The following is a 19659-nucleotide window of genomic DNA, read 5'->3' on the forward strand; positions in this document are numbered from 1 at the left end:
TAGAGGAGTAGGAAAGCAATGTCCATCCTTATATATATTAGTCCAGAAATATATAAATATATATATTTATTGACTAATATATAAGGTCTGCCTTAATATAAATAAATAAATATCGTCCTGATGATAGTGCCGAAATAAAGAGCACTGAAACGTTGACTTAAGACACAGTATTGTCGACTATTTATTTCAACAACGAGTGCCGCACCCACCACCCTCTATTTATTGACTAGTATATAAGGTCTGCCTTGATATAAATGTTGTGTTTTTTTTTTTAATGATGGTTCAATTGATTGGATTGACTAATACAGGTGCAAATGATTATGCATATTAGCAAGGTATGTAAACCCACTGCACCACTTTGCACCAGGTACCCTGCATTGGCCAGTAAATTACCACCGTATTTGTGGATACTCATCTGGGACAACTGCCTTTCTGCATTCACCCTAGACGGTCACTTTTCCAGTTTGCCACTTGGTGGTTCCCTACAGACGGACATTGCCTTCCTACTTCTCTAGCGGTGGACTGGTTATTATATGCCTACCTGTGCCTACTGATTGCAATTCAAGTCACTCACTTTTAGGGGTGTCATAGGAACAGACACACATACCAAATACCAAATACAGATGGAGCTGGTCCCAGCTTTGCAGGGAATGGCGGAAGAATCGCCAGCCGCAATCCCCCGCCAGCCGCCATCTGATCTGCGAAAGGTGACACACGTGCACGAGATGTGCGCGCGTCCCCTTCTGATGACGCTTCCCCCGGGTCCCCGCCGGCTTTCCGGTGGTCACCCGGGGTCCCCACCGCCTCCCCGCTCTCCCACCTAACCCTGTCCGTCTCCCTGAAGCGGTGACGGACAGGGTTCCTGTCGCCCCGCCGCCCGGAAACTGAGACGCGCGTGCGTGTGAGACGCACGCACGTCTCAGTCAGATGGAGCGCCTCGCCGCTGGCGGATCGCCAGCGGAGACAATCTGGCGATTCGCCAGCAAGAGGGAGGCTGGCTCCATCTGTATTAGTACCTTTAGATGTGGCTCTAATGACCTCACCTCTCCTGCTCTTCCGTTGATAGTAGGTGTCCCCCAACATTTTATTCTTGCCCCTCTTCTTCTCTATCTCTACACGTCCTCTCTGGGTGAGCTTATTTGCTCACTCGACTTCCCCTATCACCTCTATACTGATAATACTAAAATCTACCACTCCTTTCCTGATCTCTCTCCCTCTATCCTCACTCATATCTCCTACTATCTCTCTGCTGTCTACTCTTGGACAACCCAGCCCTTTTTTAGACTTAAAAATATCAAAGACTAAGCTGACCCCTTCCCACCCTCCTGCATAAAACCCGACCATCTCTCATACTAACCTGTTTATGCCCACTTCTTTCCCTTCTGTGTCACCCCAGTCTGTCTGACCCTCCCCTTTAGAATGTAAACTCTCACGAGCAGGGCCCTCTCTCCTCATGTGCCTTTCTTAGAATATATAAACCTCTGCCACCCTGATAATTGCTTCAGTGTCCTGTCCCCTGACGCAACTATCCATATTTACCATGTAATTGTCCTAAACTGTCTTGTACTGTAATTCGTTATGTGTTTTTGCTCATAATTAACTATGCTCTGTAAAGCGATGCGTAATATGTGTGCGCTATATAAGAGACTGTTAATAAATAAATAAATATGCCATTTTATCATGGTCATTGAAATTATGTTTTTTATTGAGTAATTTTGTGATATTTTTCTATCCAAATTAAATGCTACTTATTGTCAATCTAATCGTTACAAGTAATTTATACTAAATTTAGCACTGCTACTTTTTTTTTTTTTTTTTAATCAAGCTCTGTAAAGCAATTCACGACTTGAAAATGCATTTGGAGATCAACAAAGCAAGAATCAGCTTTTAATTATTATAGAAATGTTGTTCCTGCAGTCTTGGAAATTATCAAACAATATGGCATTTCCCACACTTATTAAGGGCAGCCACTTACCGTTGTGTATTCAAAGTAATAGAGGCAGTTATCCGTCAGGATAAACCATCTCCGCTTCCACGTTTTTACTCTTCCTCCTGGGAACACAAAGGTTCAGACTGTTAACAAACTCTATAAAAAAGCAATGGGATTTTACAACCAATCAGATGTTCCAGTCCTAATCTCTTCACTTTTGGGCCATGGGGCCCCTAAGAGCACAGCTTGCATATGATCTGCAGAGCACCCCCTTAATAAGGACTGTAGTATAAAGTTAAAATTCTCAGTAAGAACATATGCCTTTAATTTATCCTGCACTTATTAAATCCTAAACATTTTAAATTTGGAGGGAAAAAAAAAAAGTTCAGGTGCAAGGGGAAATTAAATGTGGCATTCCTAAGAAATATATCTCAATCGTGGAAAATAAGCTGTTTAGGGATATCCCTACGGATTTTAGATCACTTCATGTAGGCCATAAAATTCCTCCACAAGCAGTGTCCCATAATGCATTACTTTCAGGGCGCAGCAAGACCAAAGTATTATATTGCGTGTGACAAAAACTTAAGACAGGCTCTGGAAAGGATCCAAGGATTGTCCCAAAGGGGGGAAAAACATCTGAGACAAGTTTCTGTGCAGGAATGAAGTCACTCAGAATCTATGAACTGGGGCCTACTTTACAAGAGAACAAGTCTGAAACTAGGAGATAAATATAGCTACCACCTGTTTTACATTTCATAGATTATGTACAAAGCCATTTTAACCATTTCAGCTACCAGGTGTATGGGTCTTTCTTGGGAAGAACAGTTTACCTTGAAAACACTGTTAAAATTGAAAAACATTTTAGGATTACAAAACAATGCCGATGCAAGCCTGGAACAGGCGAATAAAGGATGTTTGGACACAACAGTGAAGATGACAGCAAATTAAGCAGCCAATGGAAACGCAGACCAGGAGAGTGACTTGTAAGCATGGGTGTTCAAAAGCTATGCAAACTCATGTTTCTTTGACCACTGCTTGATAATTTCGAGTTTAGGCAACCTAGGTTCTTCCCCCTGCTGTGAGGAGAAGCACTCCTATTATTATGTAGCTAGCAGTGCTTAGTGGGGACTGTAGCTTCACCATACTCTGCTGAGGTTTATCAAGCCTTGCAGAGAGATATAGGGGAGAGGGTCTCCATATCAACCAATCACCATCTAACTGACATTTCATAGACCGTGTAGGAAAAATGACAGAAGATGATTGGTTGGTTTGGGCAACTTCTCCAAGACTTGATATATCTCCCCCTGTGAAAGCTTATATATTTTCTGTGGTGAGAATGATTCCATTTGCTTATTTAGAAAAACTGAAGTCTGCTTCTTTTATCACTTTGCAGTTGACAATTCTCTGAGTAATAGTACTTCTAAATCTATTATCCATGGCCTAACTTCATTATAGTATAATGTCATTACAGATCATGTCGTTAAAGGTTATTCTTAGAAACAGAAAATTGCATTATACACCTATGAGTCACCAAGTACAGCCAGTCTGCAAAACATCACGACAGGGGCTCTTCACCCATGCTCAATGATAGCAGACACCTCCCAACCACCTAGAAAAGCCCCTGTCTCTCCTATCCCAGGCATAGCCAGAGCTCTACCAAATGCACAGTATAGCAAATCCAAATTGTGCTACTGAAAACCACCACTCACATTTCGGACAAAATATCATTGCAAAGCATTAGATGCTCCTCTTAGCCTTTTTCCAAGGGCAATTTTTGAAGGCAACTTAATTAGTCTGATGGCATTTCAACACTCCATGTGTCAAAAGTAATTAAAATGGGAGTAAGTATTTCCATTGCATAATCCCAGTGCCCTATATAATCTGTAGGCAGCCATTGTGTGGGCTGAACCAATACTTATGAATAGGGACATTACTGGGCAGAAAATGGCTGACTCCAGAATGAGTATAAAACAGATGTAAAGAAAACTTTACTCAAAATCATTATATTCCTTAATTGCAAACTAATGTGGTCGTTTGCTTTTTTGTTTAGGAAAATAATGTAAACTGTATGTCGAAGAAAACCTATTATAAGCACAGCACATTCTTTTAAGGTGCCCACGCACAGGGAAACCATGTGATGCGCCGCCAGCGGCACTTCGCTGAATTATGTACAGGGTCCACTGCGAGTGCCGGAGCAGGGGGACTGAATGCGACTGCATGGGAGTCACCGTGGATCGCGGGGGTTGACACGGTGCCCGGGCCGGAGGAGGGTAAGTATAAACCACACCACCCTGCCACCTCCTGTATTATCACGGCGCCGGCTATGCTGACAACGTAGCTTAGCATACATTGAAAACGTATCCGGGCGCCCTGATAATACACAAGTACCGATTTATCTTTGTGCATTCCTATGGATCTTTTGAGAAATCTTTTGATCTTTCATGCAGCATGTAATATCAAAAGACAAAAAATCCACGGGATCTGATCGCGGTCGTCCGAATTGCGGGCAATCGGTTAAAAATTGGCCGCGTGGTAAAAAAATCATTGTAGTGTGTGGGCACCTTTAGAGTGAGTCACAAAAAACATTAAAGGGGGGTTTCAATTCAATCTCCCGTCGCTATTCCCAACGGGGAAAATAGCAGCGGGGCCCTATTCAATGCTATCTTTCCCGACAGCATTGAACAGGGATCTCGGCAGAACAGGCCCGACTTTAGAAGCAGTCAGGCCCGTTCTGCCAAGAACGCCCATGGATTGTCGAGCTCCCGGCTTTTTTGGCGTTTGGCAGGCGAGACATTGAATCAGCCCGACAGTCGTGACCCGGGATTGAATATCCCCCTAACACTGAGCCCCGCCTCACTGAATGTTCCAGTGAATCTAAACGAGTACATCAAAGTTCTTTGCTTCTCACGGGGGTTAACAATAGTCTGATAGTCAGCTGGTAGTGGACTATAGCATAAAAAGGTGTCAAGACATTGAGGTGTCCAAGTAATGGTCATAAATTTCCTATACAAATAAGTAATTTTCAAAAAAATTAAAATATAACTTTAAATAATTTTCAAAAACGAAGGGTCCGATTCATACCCGATCACTACTGCGCGAATTCGCAAGCGCGATTGATCATCAAACAACTGCGCATGGGTACGGATTGTATAGGGCATGCGCAAGGCCAATCAGTGAAAAAATTCAGCATGTAGTCTATTCGCAATCCCCTCGCAAGTTGACTGACAGGAAGCTGCCATTTGTGGGTGGTACCCAGCTGTTTTCTGGGAGAAGCTCGAAGTCACACATTCTAATAACATCTCAATTCATTTAATTTTGGCAAGCTTTACAACCATAGTTTCCATATGAATCTGCAAGACACTGTGGGGTCGATCCTACTAAGGGTGCGAGTTGCCGTTCGGGTGCCGTTTTCAGCACCCTTCTCAGGGCCGAATTCACTGAAATTTGCTCGCACCCCTATGGAGGTGCGAGCACTTTTCAGCGAATTCGGCATGCCGTAAAGTGTGCCGGGTGTCGTGATGATTCGCACTAGGCTAATCATACGCACCCTTCAGGGTTAATAGGATTGAGCCCTGTGAATGGAAACTGAAAAATGATGGGTCTGATTGTGATTTGGGAATAAAGTAAGAAAGAGTAAGTAACTGGGAGGCAGATGCAGATGTATAAGAGAGGAAGTGTGCCAGAGGAGAAGTGGCCCATGGCAACCAATCAGCACTGAAGTAACATCTATAAATTTGCAGGATATAAAATTATACAGAGCAGCTGATTGGTTGCCATGGGCCACTTCTCCTTTATCACCTGGACAAACCATGGGGCGGATTCAGACCCCTTAGTTTGGGTCAGAATTTGACCCCATGTTCGATGGTGGGGAGTTTGCACATGTGCATATGCGCAAACCGCCACGAGTGAACGGCTCCAGGAGGGGACGAATGGGGGCAGGCAGGGGAATGCCAATCATTTTATGGGTGTCCACATAAAAACGCTGGGTATTCCTCTGCACACGCAGGCGCGGCAATGCCTGCTCAAGGCAGGCGGCTGACATCACATGGCTTCAACGCCAACCCTCTTTTCATCGATCTGTGGCCAGAATGAAAGTCGATTTAGACTGACTTTTATTACCGAAGGGGAGAGAAATTATTCAATGGTGTGCAACCGTCAAATGATTTCTCTCTCGTTCACCCGCATTGCGAACATACGGACCCAAGCGAACAGGTCTGAATCAGGACACATGTTGCAATGCAAGAGGTACAAATAATTTTTTTTTCTGCATGGTTGCTTGTGGCCCACAAATGGTGGTCAGCCTTAGAACTACACTGCACCCTATGCTGGAGACACACTGCCAGATATACAGGCCAATCAAATCAGCTGATGTATTGTAAAATGATTGCCCAGTGATATGTCTGTGAATGGCTTCGCTGTCAGACATGTCATTTTATCTGTGCAATACAGCCGATGGCGATATATATAAAGATATATCTGCGCATTGTGCTGTGTGTGTACTGGTGATCCGCTGAATGCCCGTACACCCGCACCAGGAGCCGGCGGTGAGGGCCAACTGAGAAGGCGCATGTAAATCGGGAAGAGAACATGCTGCCTAATCCAACCAGAGATATATGTGCTGATATATCTATTAGTGTGTACCCAGCTTAGATTTCAGTTCGGACATGCCCCTCCTAAATCTAAAGCCCAGTACACATTAGACGACCCAACGGTGTAGGATATTGTGCATACACACTCAACAATATTGTTCAGTGATGTCACTGGGACGCCGCTCCTCAGCCGACAAAGGAAGGGCGGGAGTACGCATCATAAAAAAAATTGAGCATACACGTTTTTTTTTTTTTAAATCCATCTTAATATTGATATTGCTTAATATTTTAAACAATATCTTAAAAAACAACAACAAAAAAATGGGTATTGTGTATAGGGTTTTAATCTCATTTTAAATCTGCCCCACCTGTATTCCACCATGATTTTACCAAAGTGCAGTTACATACCTTTTCCTACTTTATTTCCAAATCAGAATCGGGGCCCTATGCACCTACTGAGGTATAATGTACACATAAGTAACTGCAAACAGAACATCTTGTCGACCAAGATGCTGTAGACCTGGGGTAGCCAACCCTAGTCCTCGAGAGCTACCAACAGTGCATGTTTTGCAGGTCTCCTCACAGAATCACAAGTGAGCTAATTAGCTCCATCTGTGGATCTTTTAAAATGTGTCAGTGATTAATGAGTGCAGCTGTGCAGCAGCTAGGTTGTCTGGAAAATGTGCACTGTTGGTAGCTCTCGAGGGCTAGGGTTGGCTACCACTGCTGTAGACCAAATGATCCCAACCCAAACACACAGGTGCAGTGAATCCTGTGTGTTTTCCACCCAGCTGTAGCCCTGTTTTCACTGAAAAAGGGGCTCCTAGCAGAAATTATGCTTCACGTCCCTGATAAACTGGCACACGCTAATTAGATTGCCATGCCCGAGCCAATTATCCATGATAAGTGATCACGGGTAATAGGATATCGCTCCCTAATCTATACAAGGAACAGAGAATGATAGTGCATTGACACAGAGATATTGTATAGAGCCTAACCAAACTGTACCTCAACAACGACAGAATAAATGTGTCTAATAGGCAACATGACAGATATGTCTGGTCAGGCCTTGTATAACTACAATTCACATCATGTCCTCTTTACAAACTTCATTATAATGCACTTTCATTTTAAACATTCCCTTATAAAATACAATATTCATTTATAAATCGTATAGATAAAAAAAACTATAATCATCTAAACATTGAACAGTCAGTCAGTGAAAATGCACAGCTGTACCTCTAATGCCTCCACCTGTCCTGCTCTTCCATTGATAGTAGGTGTCCCCCAACACTTTCTTCTTGGTCCTCTTCTCTAACTTTACATGTCCTCTCTGGGTGAGCTCATTCGACTTCCACTATCACATCTATGCTGATAACACTGAAATCTACCGCTCAGTGGCGTAACAATAGCCCCGCAGACCCCGTGGGGGCGGGGCGGCGCTGTATAGGTGTGGGCACCGGGGTCTGCGGGGCTATTGTAATGCCGCTACAGCTGCCACTGCCGAGAGCTCACCTGAGGTCAGAGCCCGGGACCCGCAGAAGATTTTTCGGTACTTATGTAGTATCTGGGTGTCCGATTTTGTGATTGTATGCCTTACCTTAAGGCATACAATCAGATGCGATGCGATTCGATGCGATTTTGCATAGGATTCAATGTTAAGAAGGTCCTGTTCATTTCCCCACTATCCAAGTGGGCAAAGAGTTGATTTCATATAGCGTGGCGAACGCAGCGAGCCACCGAGCCCGAAGCGTGGCGAGCGGACGCATATTTCTCAAAAAGCATTCTGTGTCCCCTCGCGGGGCTTGCTACGCTCGCCACGCTTCGGGCTCGGTGGCTCGCTACGCTCGCCACAGGTTTATATCCAACTCCATGCCCACTTGGATAGTGGGGAAAGGAAAAGGACCCCTTTTTCCCATTGAATTCTATGTTAAAATGGACTCAGACCATTTTAACATTGAATCCTATGGAAAAATCTTGACCATCGCATCGCATACGATTTGGCCGCATGCGATGCGATTTCTAAATCGGACGCCCAGATACTACATAAGTACCGATTTTTCTGTGGTTCCCAGCTCCCCTGTCCCCTCCTGGCTTCTGCTTCTAATCTAAAAAGACTATCACAAAATGTCCGCCCCACATACAGCATAAAACGATCTGCTGTATGGGGGCGGACATTTTGTGATGGTCCGTTTTCTTTAGACGCTGGAGCCAGGACAAAGCGGACAGGGGAGCCAGGACCACAGAGAAATCTTCTGCGGGTCCCGGGCTCCAACCACAGGTGAGCTCCCGGCACCTTTGTGGGGGTTAACTGCGGGGGAAAGGTTCAACTGCAGGGTGGGGGGGGGGGGGGTGTTGTTTAACTGCGGGTTGACTTTTTTAGTTACGTTACTGCTACCGCTCTTTTGCTGATCTCTCTCTCTCTATCCTCACTCATATCTCCAAATGTCTCTCTGCTGTCTACTCTTGGATGACCCAGTGCTTTTTTAGACTTCAAATATCAAAGACTAAGCTGACCTCTTCCCACCCTCCTGCATAAAACCTGACCATCTCTCATCCTAACCTACTGTTTATGCCCACTTCTTCCCCTTCTGTGTCACCCCAGTCTGATGATTGCTTTAGGTGTCCTGTCCCTGTCCCTGTCCCCTGATGTAACTATCCGTATTAACCATGTACTTGTCCTAAATTGTCTTGTACTGTAATTTGTTATCTGTTTTTGCTCATTTGTGTATTGTTAGGCGCTGCGGAACCTTTGTCCAATATGGATGATCAATTTTATTGTGAAATAGGTCAATGCTAAACAATAGGGACAAAGCTGAGACACTCGGCACATTTGTCAAGTATGGTATTGGCCAAATGGTAAATACAACATATCCAGAACATATCCAGCTGGTTTCGTATATACAGTATATCAAGTGCTGCTCCACCGATCCCTTTCGGAACAGGTCTATAAGTGCAGATAAAGTCCTAAGTCATGTCAGCTACTGACCTACAGGTGAAAAGCATTATATGGTATAGATGTAGTGTGATGGTCAAATTATGGCAGCGCCATCTGTATTTAAATTTGTTCTACTGTAAGTGCATAAGCCACTATGTAAGATGTCCTTTAGGGATAACATCTCTGTCTTGTTTATAGCACATATCAAAATATGTGGCAGGCTTAATGATTTCCACAGAGATATCAGAATGTATTTTCCAATGCAGAGGGGGAGTAAGTCTATAATGAGAAATGCAGAGGCCCAGGCTTGTGGGCCTCACAGCCACTTCCTGGTTCAGGCATTCTTACCTTGCACTCTCAATGAAAAATGCTAAAACAGATGTCAAGACAAACACAGCTTTGTTCCCAAAAACTACAGGACATAGGTCCAGCCAGCGGAGACCGTATCAAAGATTTATCTTCTGGTTATTCTGTCATTATAAGGTTTAATGCACTCTGTGTGGTGAAAGTAACTGGAACTTCAAAAGAACCAGTAATTACTTAAACAATAGGGAGGAAAGCAGTGGATCTAGTATTTGCTGATGTACAGACCAGTGTCATCTGGGGATGTACGACTAGTGGTTTCAAAGAAATGACATGGAGGCAATGTCCCCTCCCGGCATCTTCCATGCACAGACAGAAAGTATGTTTTCTTTCCACTTGTCCCTGAATATTCTTCCATACACTTAATGCACAGATGTGTCCTCATAGATCTTGCAGCAGTCACACCAAATCAGCCCCCTCTGGCTCGCCAGGTCGCGTAAGAGTTCTATTGCGATGGGTGTCTTTTTTTTTTTTTATACAAAAACTAGTTTTCTGATTGGTAAATGTACTAAAGCTTCTAAAAATGAAGAGGTAATGTTGCCCATATCAACCAATCAGATTTTGTCTGTCTATCATTTCTTGATTATATCCTCGAAAATTATACACAGAATCTGATTGGTTGCTTTGGGCAACATCCCCACTTTTCATTTTTAGAAGCTTTATTAAATTGACTCCTTTGTTGCAACAAAATGCAAATAGGACGCATGTGGAGACTGGGTTGATTAATGTGATATATGACACTTGTATATTTGTACGCCACCGAGTCTCTGAATCTGTACACACCGCCTGGACTGGAAGCACGTATCCGAACTTCCGGTTGTGAAACACCATCTGCCGCACAGGACGGAGAAGCGCCGGGCAACGGAGCAGTGCAGTCCTTGCATGAAGCAAAGACTAGGTAAGAGCAGGGATAGTTGGCCAGGTCCCGACCACTGCACTGCCCGGCCGGCCAACTCCATCAGCACCGGGCCAGCAATATCCCAAACCGCGGCACCTCTCACATGCTCAATCAGAGCTGTAAACATTTACCGCAGTAGCGGTTTTTATATCTCAATATCCAAAAAAATTTTGTTTCATTTTGCTCACTCCTATCTCTTTCTTCTCTTAACTTATTCAGCACTTTTCTAAGGCAAGCACATAGTTTAAAACCTAAGCGCTTGATACACACTATTTCATCATAACCATTAACAGACACACTCATACACAGATATCCCATTAATCAGAACAGTCTTCTCATGTGGTCTCGTTGCATTGTGATGAAATGGAGAGTGATAAACAGCCAGTCAATCAGCTCCTACCTGTCATGTTACAGGTTGGGCTTGAAAAATGTCAGGCAGGAGCTGATTGGTTGGTTGTTTATCACTGTCCATTTTATCACTTTTGAAGCTTAGTGTATATGGCCCAGAATAAGATGCCCAACATGAAGACATTTTAGTACAACAAGTGGTGATCTTTTGGGCGCTGAGTTCCCCTCTCCTTCACGTGGCTAAGATACCAGGCCTGGTCCTAGGCGTAGGATCCTCCCGTGTGTGCACTCCCTCAATATGGTCGTTCCTATTATAATATATAGAACTGGAGGAGGACAAGGAGCACCAGGGAACTTGTGGTTTTGGCGCTGAGAGTCATCTTCAGCTGGTGGGGGATCCTCTCATCCGGAGAGGGAGGTAACCCAGGCCACCACAAGCCCCAGGCGCTGTCCTTGTATTTTATCCTGGATTTTATCTTGTTTAACCCCATGCCCATCCCTCTGCCGGGAGCAGCGTCCACCCGCCGCGTATTGCACTAGAGTGCTCAGACTCTGCTGCGCATGCACGAACCGCAGGAAAACTGTTACAGCAGCCATTTTTAGGGTAGCGCTGCTGCCTTCACCGTGGAACTCAGGAGAGTATGTATGAAAGAATGGGTGCAGTGTAAGCGTTGTGAGTCCTCCTGAGACTCAGGGTCCGTGTGCACCACGCACATTGCAACCATTGTAAATATGACACTGGTGTGCATATAATATACCTTTATTAAAATTATTAGTATACATACAGTATGTCTTTTGTGACCAAGATGGGCCAATTTCACCAAAATACATAAAAAGCGTAAAACATCCATCAAAAAGTAGAAGTGAACAGGACGAATCAACATCACTATCGGCTGCACTGTCACTGACTATGGGCCAAATTCAGTAAGGATAGTATATGCTAAGCCCTCCGACACCAGCACATTTGCAGAACGGGCACTGCCCCTGTGCAGTTTCTCAAAAATTGGAAAACTATGGGTTGGATCACATAAATAAACCAACCTGAAATAACCCCATGTCCAGTGTCCTCGAAGATAAGGATTGGTCAGTGCACCTCTGACATATAGTACGTGTTTTCTGATTGGATGCTACAGTGCTCTGTATCTAAATTTCACATCTCGAGGAAAAACAGCCATATTTTTTGTATGCACCACTGTAAAGCTCAATGCACCTTATGCTAAAAGGAGAAAATAATCAATCTAATGCTTCTTAGCAGGCCACTGCCGTCCAAAGGCCACTTGCCGCCCATCCATCCTCTGAGTCAACAGTTGGCCAGCCCAACGCGCCAGCATAATTACACTGCAATCCATCACAGAGATTGTTTTACTATAATTGTTTTAATATAATTGAACCATCCTTAATTAAATTTCAGGCAAACAAACTGCAGGCCTAAATGTATCACTGCTGTGGAAGCTTATTACTACCTGGAGATGGATGACAGAGTCTCCACAGGTCCACATCATTCTGTCACCATAGAAAACATAAAAAAAGCATTTCATATATTTCTATGCACTACTGTCCTCAGTGCTCTCAAGAAAACATTAATGAGTAACACAGAACCAGACCAGGACCTGGCGGAACAGCAAGAGAGGTTGGTTCTGGAAATCACTTGGTGTATAATCCCACATCTGAGATGACAGATGTTTCTATATGCATTTATCGTCTGGACATCTTTTCCTCTTTTTAGCAGACGGCAAAGCTGACATCCATTCACAAAACCACAATCCATGCAAATTGTGATGCCACAAGGAAGCAAGACCATCCATATTACCCGCTTGCTGTCGGAGATGTGCAAATTGGACAAAATATATGTAAGAGTCGCAAGAACCATGAGAAGCATTACAGGGAAATGAATGCACTAGTACCACTGCAAAAGCTGCTGTAACCCATAGCAACCATATTCTAAGTAGATGTTTTTTTTTTTCATATTTTAAAACAGTGGGTGAGATTTAATAGAATGAGAGATTCAGAAAGTGAGAAATCTCCAGTTTTTTTTAAAGCGGCAATCATTTACACTGCAAAACAGTTTGATTTTGCAGTGTAAATGATTGCCGCTTTAAAAAAAACTGGCGATTTCTTACCAAATCTCTCACTTTCTGAATCTCTCATCCTATTAAATCTCACCCAGTGTTTCTCAAACATGGCTCTCATGGAACTCTAACAGTGCATGTTTTTCAGATCATCTAATCACAGATAGGTTAAATGACTAACACAACAGATCTACTAGTCCTACCAATTACTCCTTGTGATCATGCCCCGTTAGGGGTCCATGACGACTGAATTTGATAAACACTGGTTTAGAAAATTAAAGCGGACATTTCAATGGCTAATCCGGTTCTTCAGTTTCCGGTGCTTCCATTTTTATTATCTGCCCCAAACATCTTCGTGCGTTAGAAAACAGCATTGAAGAAAGTGACGTATTGTGGTGGCCAATTAAGAGAAGATCTTATATTGATTTTCAGAAATGTTAAGTGAAGCGGAAAGCTGGAAAAATAAGGTGACGGTGTTAAACGTAACTCAATCCGCCAGCTAATCTGCCTGCAGAAGGCTCGACAAGCACTGAACGTCAAGTGATTTATTCATGAGCATTTAGAAGGACCACTTCTATCTCCTATGGGAATTTAGTGACCAGAAGGGTATGCATGGAAAGCAGCCACTGGCAGGGAAAACGCAGCTCAGCCTAACGTCAAACAGCTTGTGCCGATGCACAGCATTACACTCAAGGAGGGAGATGAAAGATGGCATCTCCCCAATTGTTGGTGACTGCTCACGCTAGCTCGACCATTGCTGTCCCAGGCATTATTTCTCAATGTCCTTCAAATCACCTCTCGCAAAGAGCCAACGCATAGAAATCTGCTACATTGATGGTGCATTATATATAGACATTATACTAAATTATAAAGGATTACCATAAAATACTACTAAAGGATTACCATAAAGACCTACGAATAGGCAGAATGTATCTTATGTACTAACGTAGGTTATAAGGGGCTCATACAACAAGAGCATCTAAGCAGGGAATGCCATTGAATAACCCAGCATGTAACTTATGCTATATATTTTTGTATAGAAGTATTTTGCGACATATCGTTTAAAAGGATATTTACATTTATCCTTCATAATTAATAAGAGTAAAATAAATGCGTATGTTCATTTTGAAGGCATTTCTTTAGCCTTTATAAAGGTGTTAATAAACCCAGATTATACAGGAATTTTTTCTAGTCCCTGTTCTATAAACTACTTATTTTTTTTGATCTGGAAACCTAAAATACAAAGGGGAATTACTCCCAAATCTTGACTTTCCTATGCGTATAAAGAAATAGCAAACCCATATTGTTGACATAAATATGTCAACAATATCCCTACCCTGTGGTATTAGCATTAAGGCAATGAAAACCTGTGGTGATCATGACTAATAAAGTTAATTCGCTCTCTCTAAATATACGTCAACCACTTTTTATTGTTAGATATTCATTGTAGGCACTCAGGATTGAAGAGGATTATTTCTGGGTAAGTGATCGGGTTTCGAGTTAAATCACATTGTGAAAGCGGTTAGCAGTAAAGATTTATGTTGAAATGTATTTACCAGACTCTAAATACACTGAAAATGGAAATACCGTACTCCCCATAACATAGTTATGTTGTTCCCCCACCTGAGGATCATATTGGGTCAGTGGCACTGTGGCTTCCTCAGGAATAGGAATAGGGCCAGATGCACTAAGCTTGAAAAGATAAAATGGAGAGTGATAAACCACCAGCCAATCAGCTTCTAACTGCCATGTCATAGGCTGTTTGAAAAATGACAGGTAGGAGCTGATTGGTTGGTGGTTTATCACTCACCATTTTATCACTTTTCAAGGATTAGTACATCTCGCCCCTCAGCCTACTTAGGAGTCTACAGAATCAAATCGACTGGCAAATCGCTATGCTTGTTATCCAATTGTTATAAGAGGATCAAAGCTTGGCAGAAGAATCAGGAAGATTTTTCAACCAAAAATAAAATGCAAAATGGTGATTATGTGGGGAAGAAAGAAAAATACAAAAAAAAGCACCATTCTGTGTTTATTTTTTTATTATTTGCAAAATTAAAATTATAGTGGAAGAAAAGAAAAAAGAAAAGTGAATGAACAACTAAAAGTGTGTGGCTGGAAGCGTTTGTGTACGTACCTCCTAATGCAGAATAAGCAGAGACAGCCAGTCACAGAACAGAAAGGTGAAAGGTCATAGGCCATAAGGAAAACAAGAAGGCACATTTAAACCACTTATTAAAAATCATAGCCAAACCAAACCAATACAAACTCACAGATAATATGGAAAAAATGAAAAGACACACAAAAATAATCACTGTTTGCAGATAAATTGCATTCATTTTTGTTGTTGTTGTAGTGGAAAACCATACCCTTTGGCATCAGCTGTAGCAAAATAGATCTTAAAAAGATGGGATTGTTAATAAAGATGTATATCCAAAGTGCTTGTGTGCAAACAGAGCCACATTCTGTCCCTGCAATATGCAAGTGCACATGTAGCCTACTAACAGAAAGGAGACTATCAACAGATGAGGAACTTATTGCGTCATTTAGTCATGAGGCTTTTTGTGCCACATGCCTCATTGATATTACTAGTTCCTCATGAATTGATATGCTGGATATTGGTTCGGTCAACAAAATGGCTGCCTCCATCATGTAGATAACAGGTACACATTAAGCCACCTTGAAGGTTTCTGAAAGAGGGTCAACCTCCTTATGACTTTGAGAATAGGAACTGATACAAAGACTAGATGTGTCATTATTAGAGCTGTGGGTGGTAAAGAAGATGAAGCCTTATAAAAATAGATTCAGCACAGATGCTTTTCCGAAGATGAAATTTGATGGACCGCCAACTGTTTTGTACATATCCATGAGTAGTTGTAGAGCCTCATGTGGAAGAATGCCAAGTAAAGGTGTTCACTGAGGTAAATGCAGGCTTTTGCATAGTCACCATTCACAGTATTGACTTCAAATGCTGTGAGGATCCAAATGCATGAAGCTGTGTCCAGGGACTGTTCAGCATTTGGAGTCAGTGCTGTGACTAGACAGCACAGCTCCCAGAGTTCTTCAGTCCCCGAGGGACAGATTTCTTAAGACAGGTGAAGTGATAACACTACAGCCTATCAGTGCCTAACTGTCATTTTGCAACCCTAGCCTGTAAATTGATAGTTAGGAGCCGACTGGCTGGTGCTTTATCACTGGGGACTTGATCACTTCACCAGTCTTAATAAATCCTGTTCCTCTATGCTCTGAGCTGCTCCACAACCCTCAGTATGTATGTACTTGGCAGTATGTTTGTACATTTTTCCTATGGATTCACAATAGTGTGCCAAAACTAGAAGAAAGCCGCAAGCTACTACAGAAGTACAGGTGGCTTTATGTGAAACTGCTAGTAGCAAAATTCGCAAACCCTAAAAGCTGGAGTTTCCGAATTTTTACCAAATTCAAGATAATTGAGATGGTGTTTGAATAAACCCAAATGATATTAGCAAAACTGTAGGATAGGAGGGCGCTGACTGCATAAGACAAAGACTGGGACTCCACCTACGTCATACAAAACTGTTTCATTTCTTGTAACATACAGGTATCTGGATTGATTTCGAGGTTCTTTTAAAAAGACAGCTGAAGATTCCTGGAATTCAGTTTAGAACAATCACAAAAACATGTAAACCTTCCCATTCCTTGCTATTAATATCAGTTATTAGAACTTTTTGTCTGGAATGGTGCACATACAAAAGACATTTGCTCGAGCACTCGAATCCAAGTACACATTGGTGACACACGAATGTGGCAAAAGTGGATGGAACCAGCTGAACAGTACTTGGACAATGACCTCCCATTGGTCAGATGAATGCAGTCTTCATTAACTGAATAACACAATGAAGGTCTATTATGTAAAGAAAAACAATCTCTCTTCATTGCTACTTTCTGGTAAGCTTCGGAAATAAATGTGTGAATTTTGCTACTAGTGCTTCAATCAAACAGCTCTGTGGTCTTTTAGGAGAAGCAGGACAACAATTTCTTACAAAGTTTTCATATTTTCGCAGCAGGTCAATATAATTAAGGCAATAATAATCTTACACCATGAAATAATTAATTAGCAGAACAGCATAGTCCTTCTTAATAAGCAATATGGGAGTTCCAATGACCACAGTCACACACTGCACTGAGGAAGCCATGTTGTACAGACTTGCCCTGGATGTCAGCAGAAAGCCAATGACTGGCACTGAAGATTTCCAGATCACTTTCAGCTTTATGGAATGATAATGAAAGGGCAATAAAGCACTTTGGACTTAGACTTTAGCTTCTAGACATCATTAATTAATACGTTTTTCATATGAAAAGCTCTCCTTTGAAGATAACTTCATTATATGAGCGATAACGAAGTTAGTATGCAGATATGTAGCTGCAGGGACTCCGTATATTGATTATAAGAATCCCCTTCACAATATATACAGTAGAAACCCATTCTAATTTCAGTCCTTGGGTTGTGGGGAGTTCTTTAACCCTTTGAGTGTCAACGATGCTGTGAGATGTGCAAAATATCTGCTAAAAATGCCAGCCTCACTCACAGCAAGGGTGGTCAATCCCGGAATCGGCGGGATCCCGGGATTTGGACAGAGAAATGCTGGTATTTCAATCCCGTTATTTCGCAATTAGACTGTGCATGCGCAGACTAATGCTCAGACGCTATCCGGCTTCTCCCATCCCTGGCTGTATGTCTCTGAGCAGTGTGGCCTAGACAGAGGTCATGCTGCGCAAGCCACATGCCAGCTCCACCCACCTTGCTCCCGTCTGCCCGGCTCCCAGCTGCACTGCCCGCCTGGCCCCCGCAGTGACCCCCTGCCTTGCGCCCGTCCGCTCAGCTCCCACACTAGCCTGGCTCCTGGCCGCACTGGTATTTGGTAAGTAAATATGTGGCGTGGCGTGGCTGGGATTGAGGATTTTTCAAACTGGAATCCCGGGATTGGCTTCCCTACTCACAGCGACTGTTCTTTTATTGGCACAATGTTTAACAAAACTTCAATGAATTGACTTTAGATCATTTGTTGACAATAACTAAAATGATATTCCTCACCTTCGACCCTGGCATATTTACCAGATATTTTTTTCACATCTCATAACAGCATCGTTAGCACTCAAAGGTTTAATATATAAAAATATCCATCAATAAGGTTAGTGCTGGATACTCCACAATTATTTGGGAACTCACATTTAATGTATTTTGTGTAACATGGGAGAAAATACTAGCATGAGGTGTTAATCTTCTCTAAATTGCAGAAAAAAAGAAGTGGATCAGAGGTATACTGGGCTAATTGGAAGGCTTAATAACCAGAGAGATCATTGAGATACATTGGGAAATGAAAAGCACACACATTCAGTTCCTCTATAACAAAGTGGTTACGACTGTCTTGTGCCTGAGCAATCAGTCTCCATTTGAAAAGCAGTTGTCTGTATACAGTGGTAGCTGCCATTTTGTGACCCTAATTCATAAGTCTTTGAAGTCAATGGAAACTTGCAACAGCTAGGTATTTCCTGATCACCAATGATGACACACAAATGACCAATAGGATAGGCATCCACAAAATGGCTGCTTCCACTGTATGCAAGTGACAGGGGCCGTTTAAGGAATGCATACGATGTATACACAATACAAAGGCTTACTGAATGGCTGAGAAACATGCAAAAATGATTGAAAACCTTCTCATTTGAGCCAAATAATTATGAACGGTGCATCCATTGCTCATAAGTGGAAAGCATTGTCAACAATTTCAGGTTAAATGTTGAAGCACATCAGATTTGTATTTTATAAAAGATCACAAACTAAGGGGTGAATTCAATTAGATATGGTGTGGCAAGTTGTTGTTGAGACTGCGTGGAAATGCAGTCTACTTGTGACCCGATCTTGTCCTGGGCGAGTGGATTTTTGAACAAAAGTCTGCTGGTGATACCGTATATGCAGCGTATAGACACACTTACTGGCAGCCATTATCAATGAATTAACCCCTAAAAGTGTGCCCTGATGTATAGCCTAGTGATGAAATATGGCGAGTCTATTATGGTCCGACATTTTGCCAGAATAAAACAAGCCACAAGATAACGACTGTTTGGTCACATTCAACTTAAGAGACAAAATCCTTCAACAAGAGCTATGGGATACAAAATTGGTGCCCATTTCATTGCAGAGGAGGATAATTTGGTGGCAGAGAACACAACATTGCGTAGTTACTGTACTAAATATTTACAGTGTGCAAATGCTTGATAAAGTTCATTTCTGCTTTCCCCCACAAAAGTCGTCTTCTAGAATGTGTGCGGACTCAAAATACAGTAGCCAATAGCTGGATTAAAAACCTGTCAATGAATGAAAATTCCTATTTACGTTGCTCATATGACAATGCACATAGAGATTATATGAGCGGCACAATGTCGGCATGCACACATGTGCATTATAATTGTCTTAAATTATATTTCTGGTGAAAATGTCAAAAAGTGGACCTTCAGATCTGTACAAAAGTGGACCAATTATA

General features: G+C 42.4%; 1 protein-coding gene across 2 annotated transcripts in view; it reads right to left on the reverse strand.

The window, feature by feature from the left end:
* The window catches only part of CYTH3 (cytohesin 3), a 124318-nt gene that overhangs the window by 15863 nt on the left and 88796 nt on the right, over positions 1 to 19659 (reverse strand). Inside the window, exon 10 of one of the 2 annotated variants that reach the window (XM_083153208.1) lies at positions 1976 to 2052. In XM_083153208.1, the coding sequence (XP_083009334.1) occupies positions 1976 to 2052 (77 nt within the window). Of the gene's footprint in view, positions 1 to 1975; positions 2055 to 19659 lie in introns of both variants that reach the window. The other variant, XM_083153209.1, reaches the window with a different exon arrangement.

Source organism: Crinia signifera, chromosome 7 (genome assembly GCF_055691185.1).
Source record: "Crinia signifera chromosome 7, ASM5569118v1, whole genome shotgun sequence".
NCBI classification, from domain to species: Eukaryota; Metazoa; Chordata; class Amphibia; order Anura; family Myobatrachidae; genus Crinia; species Crinia signifera.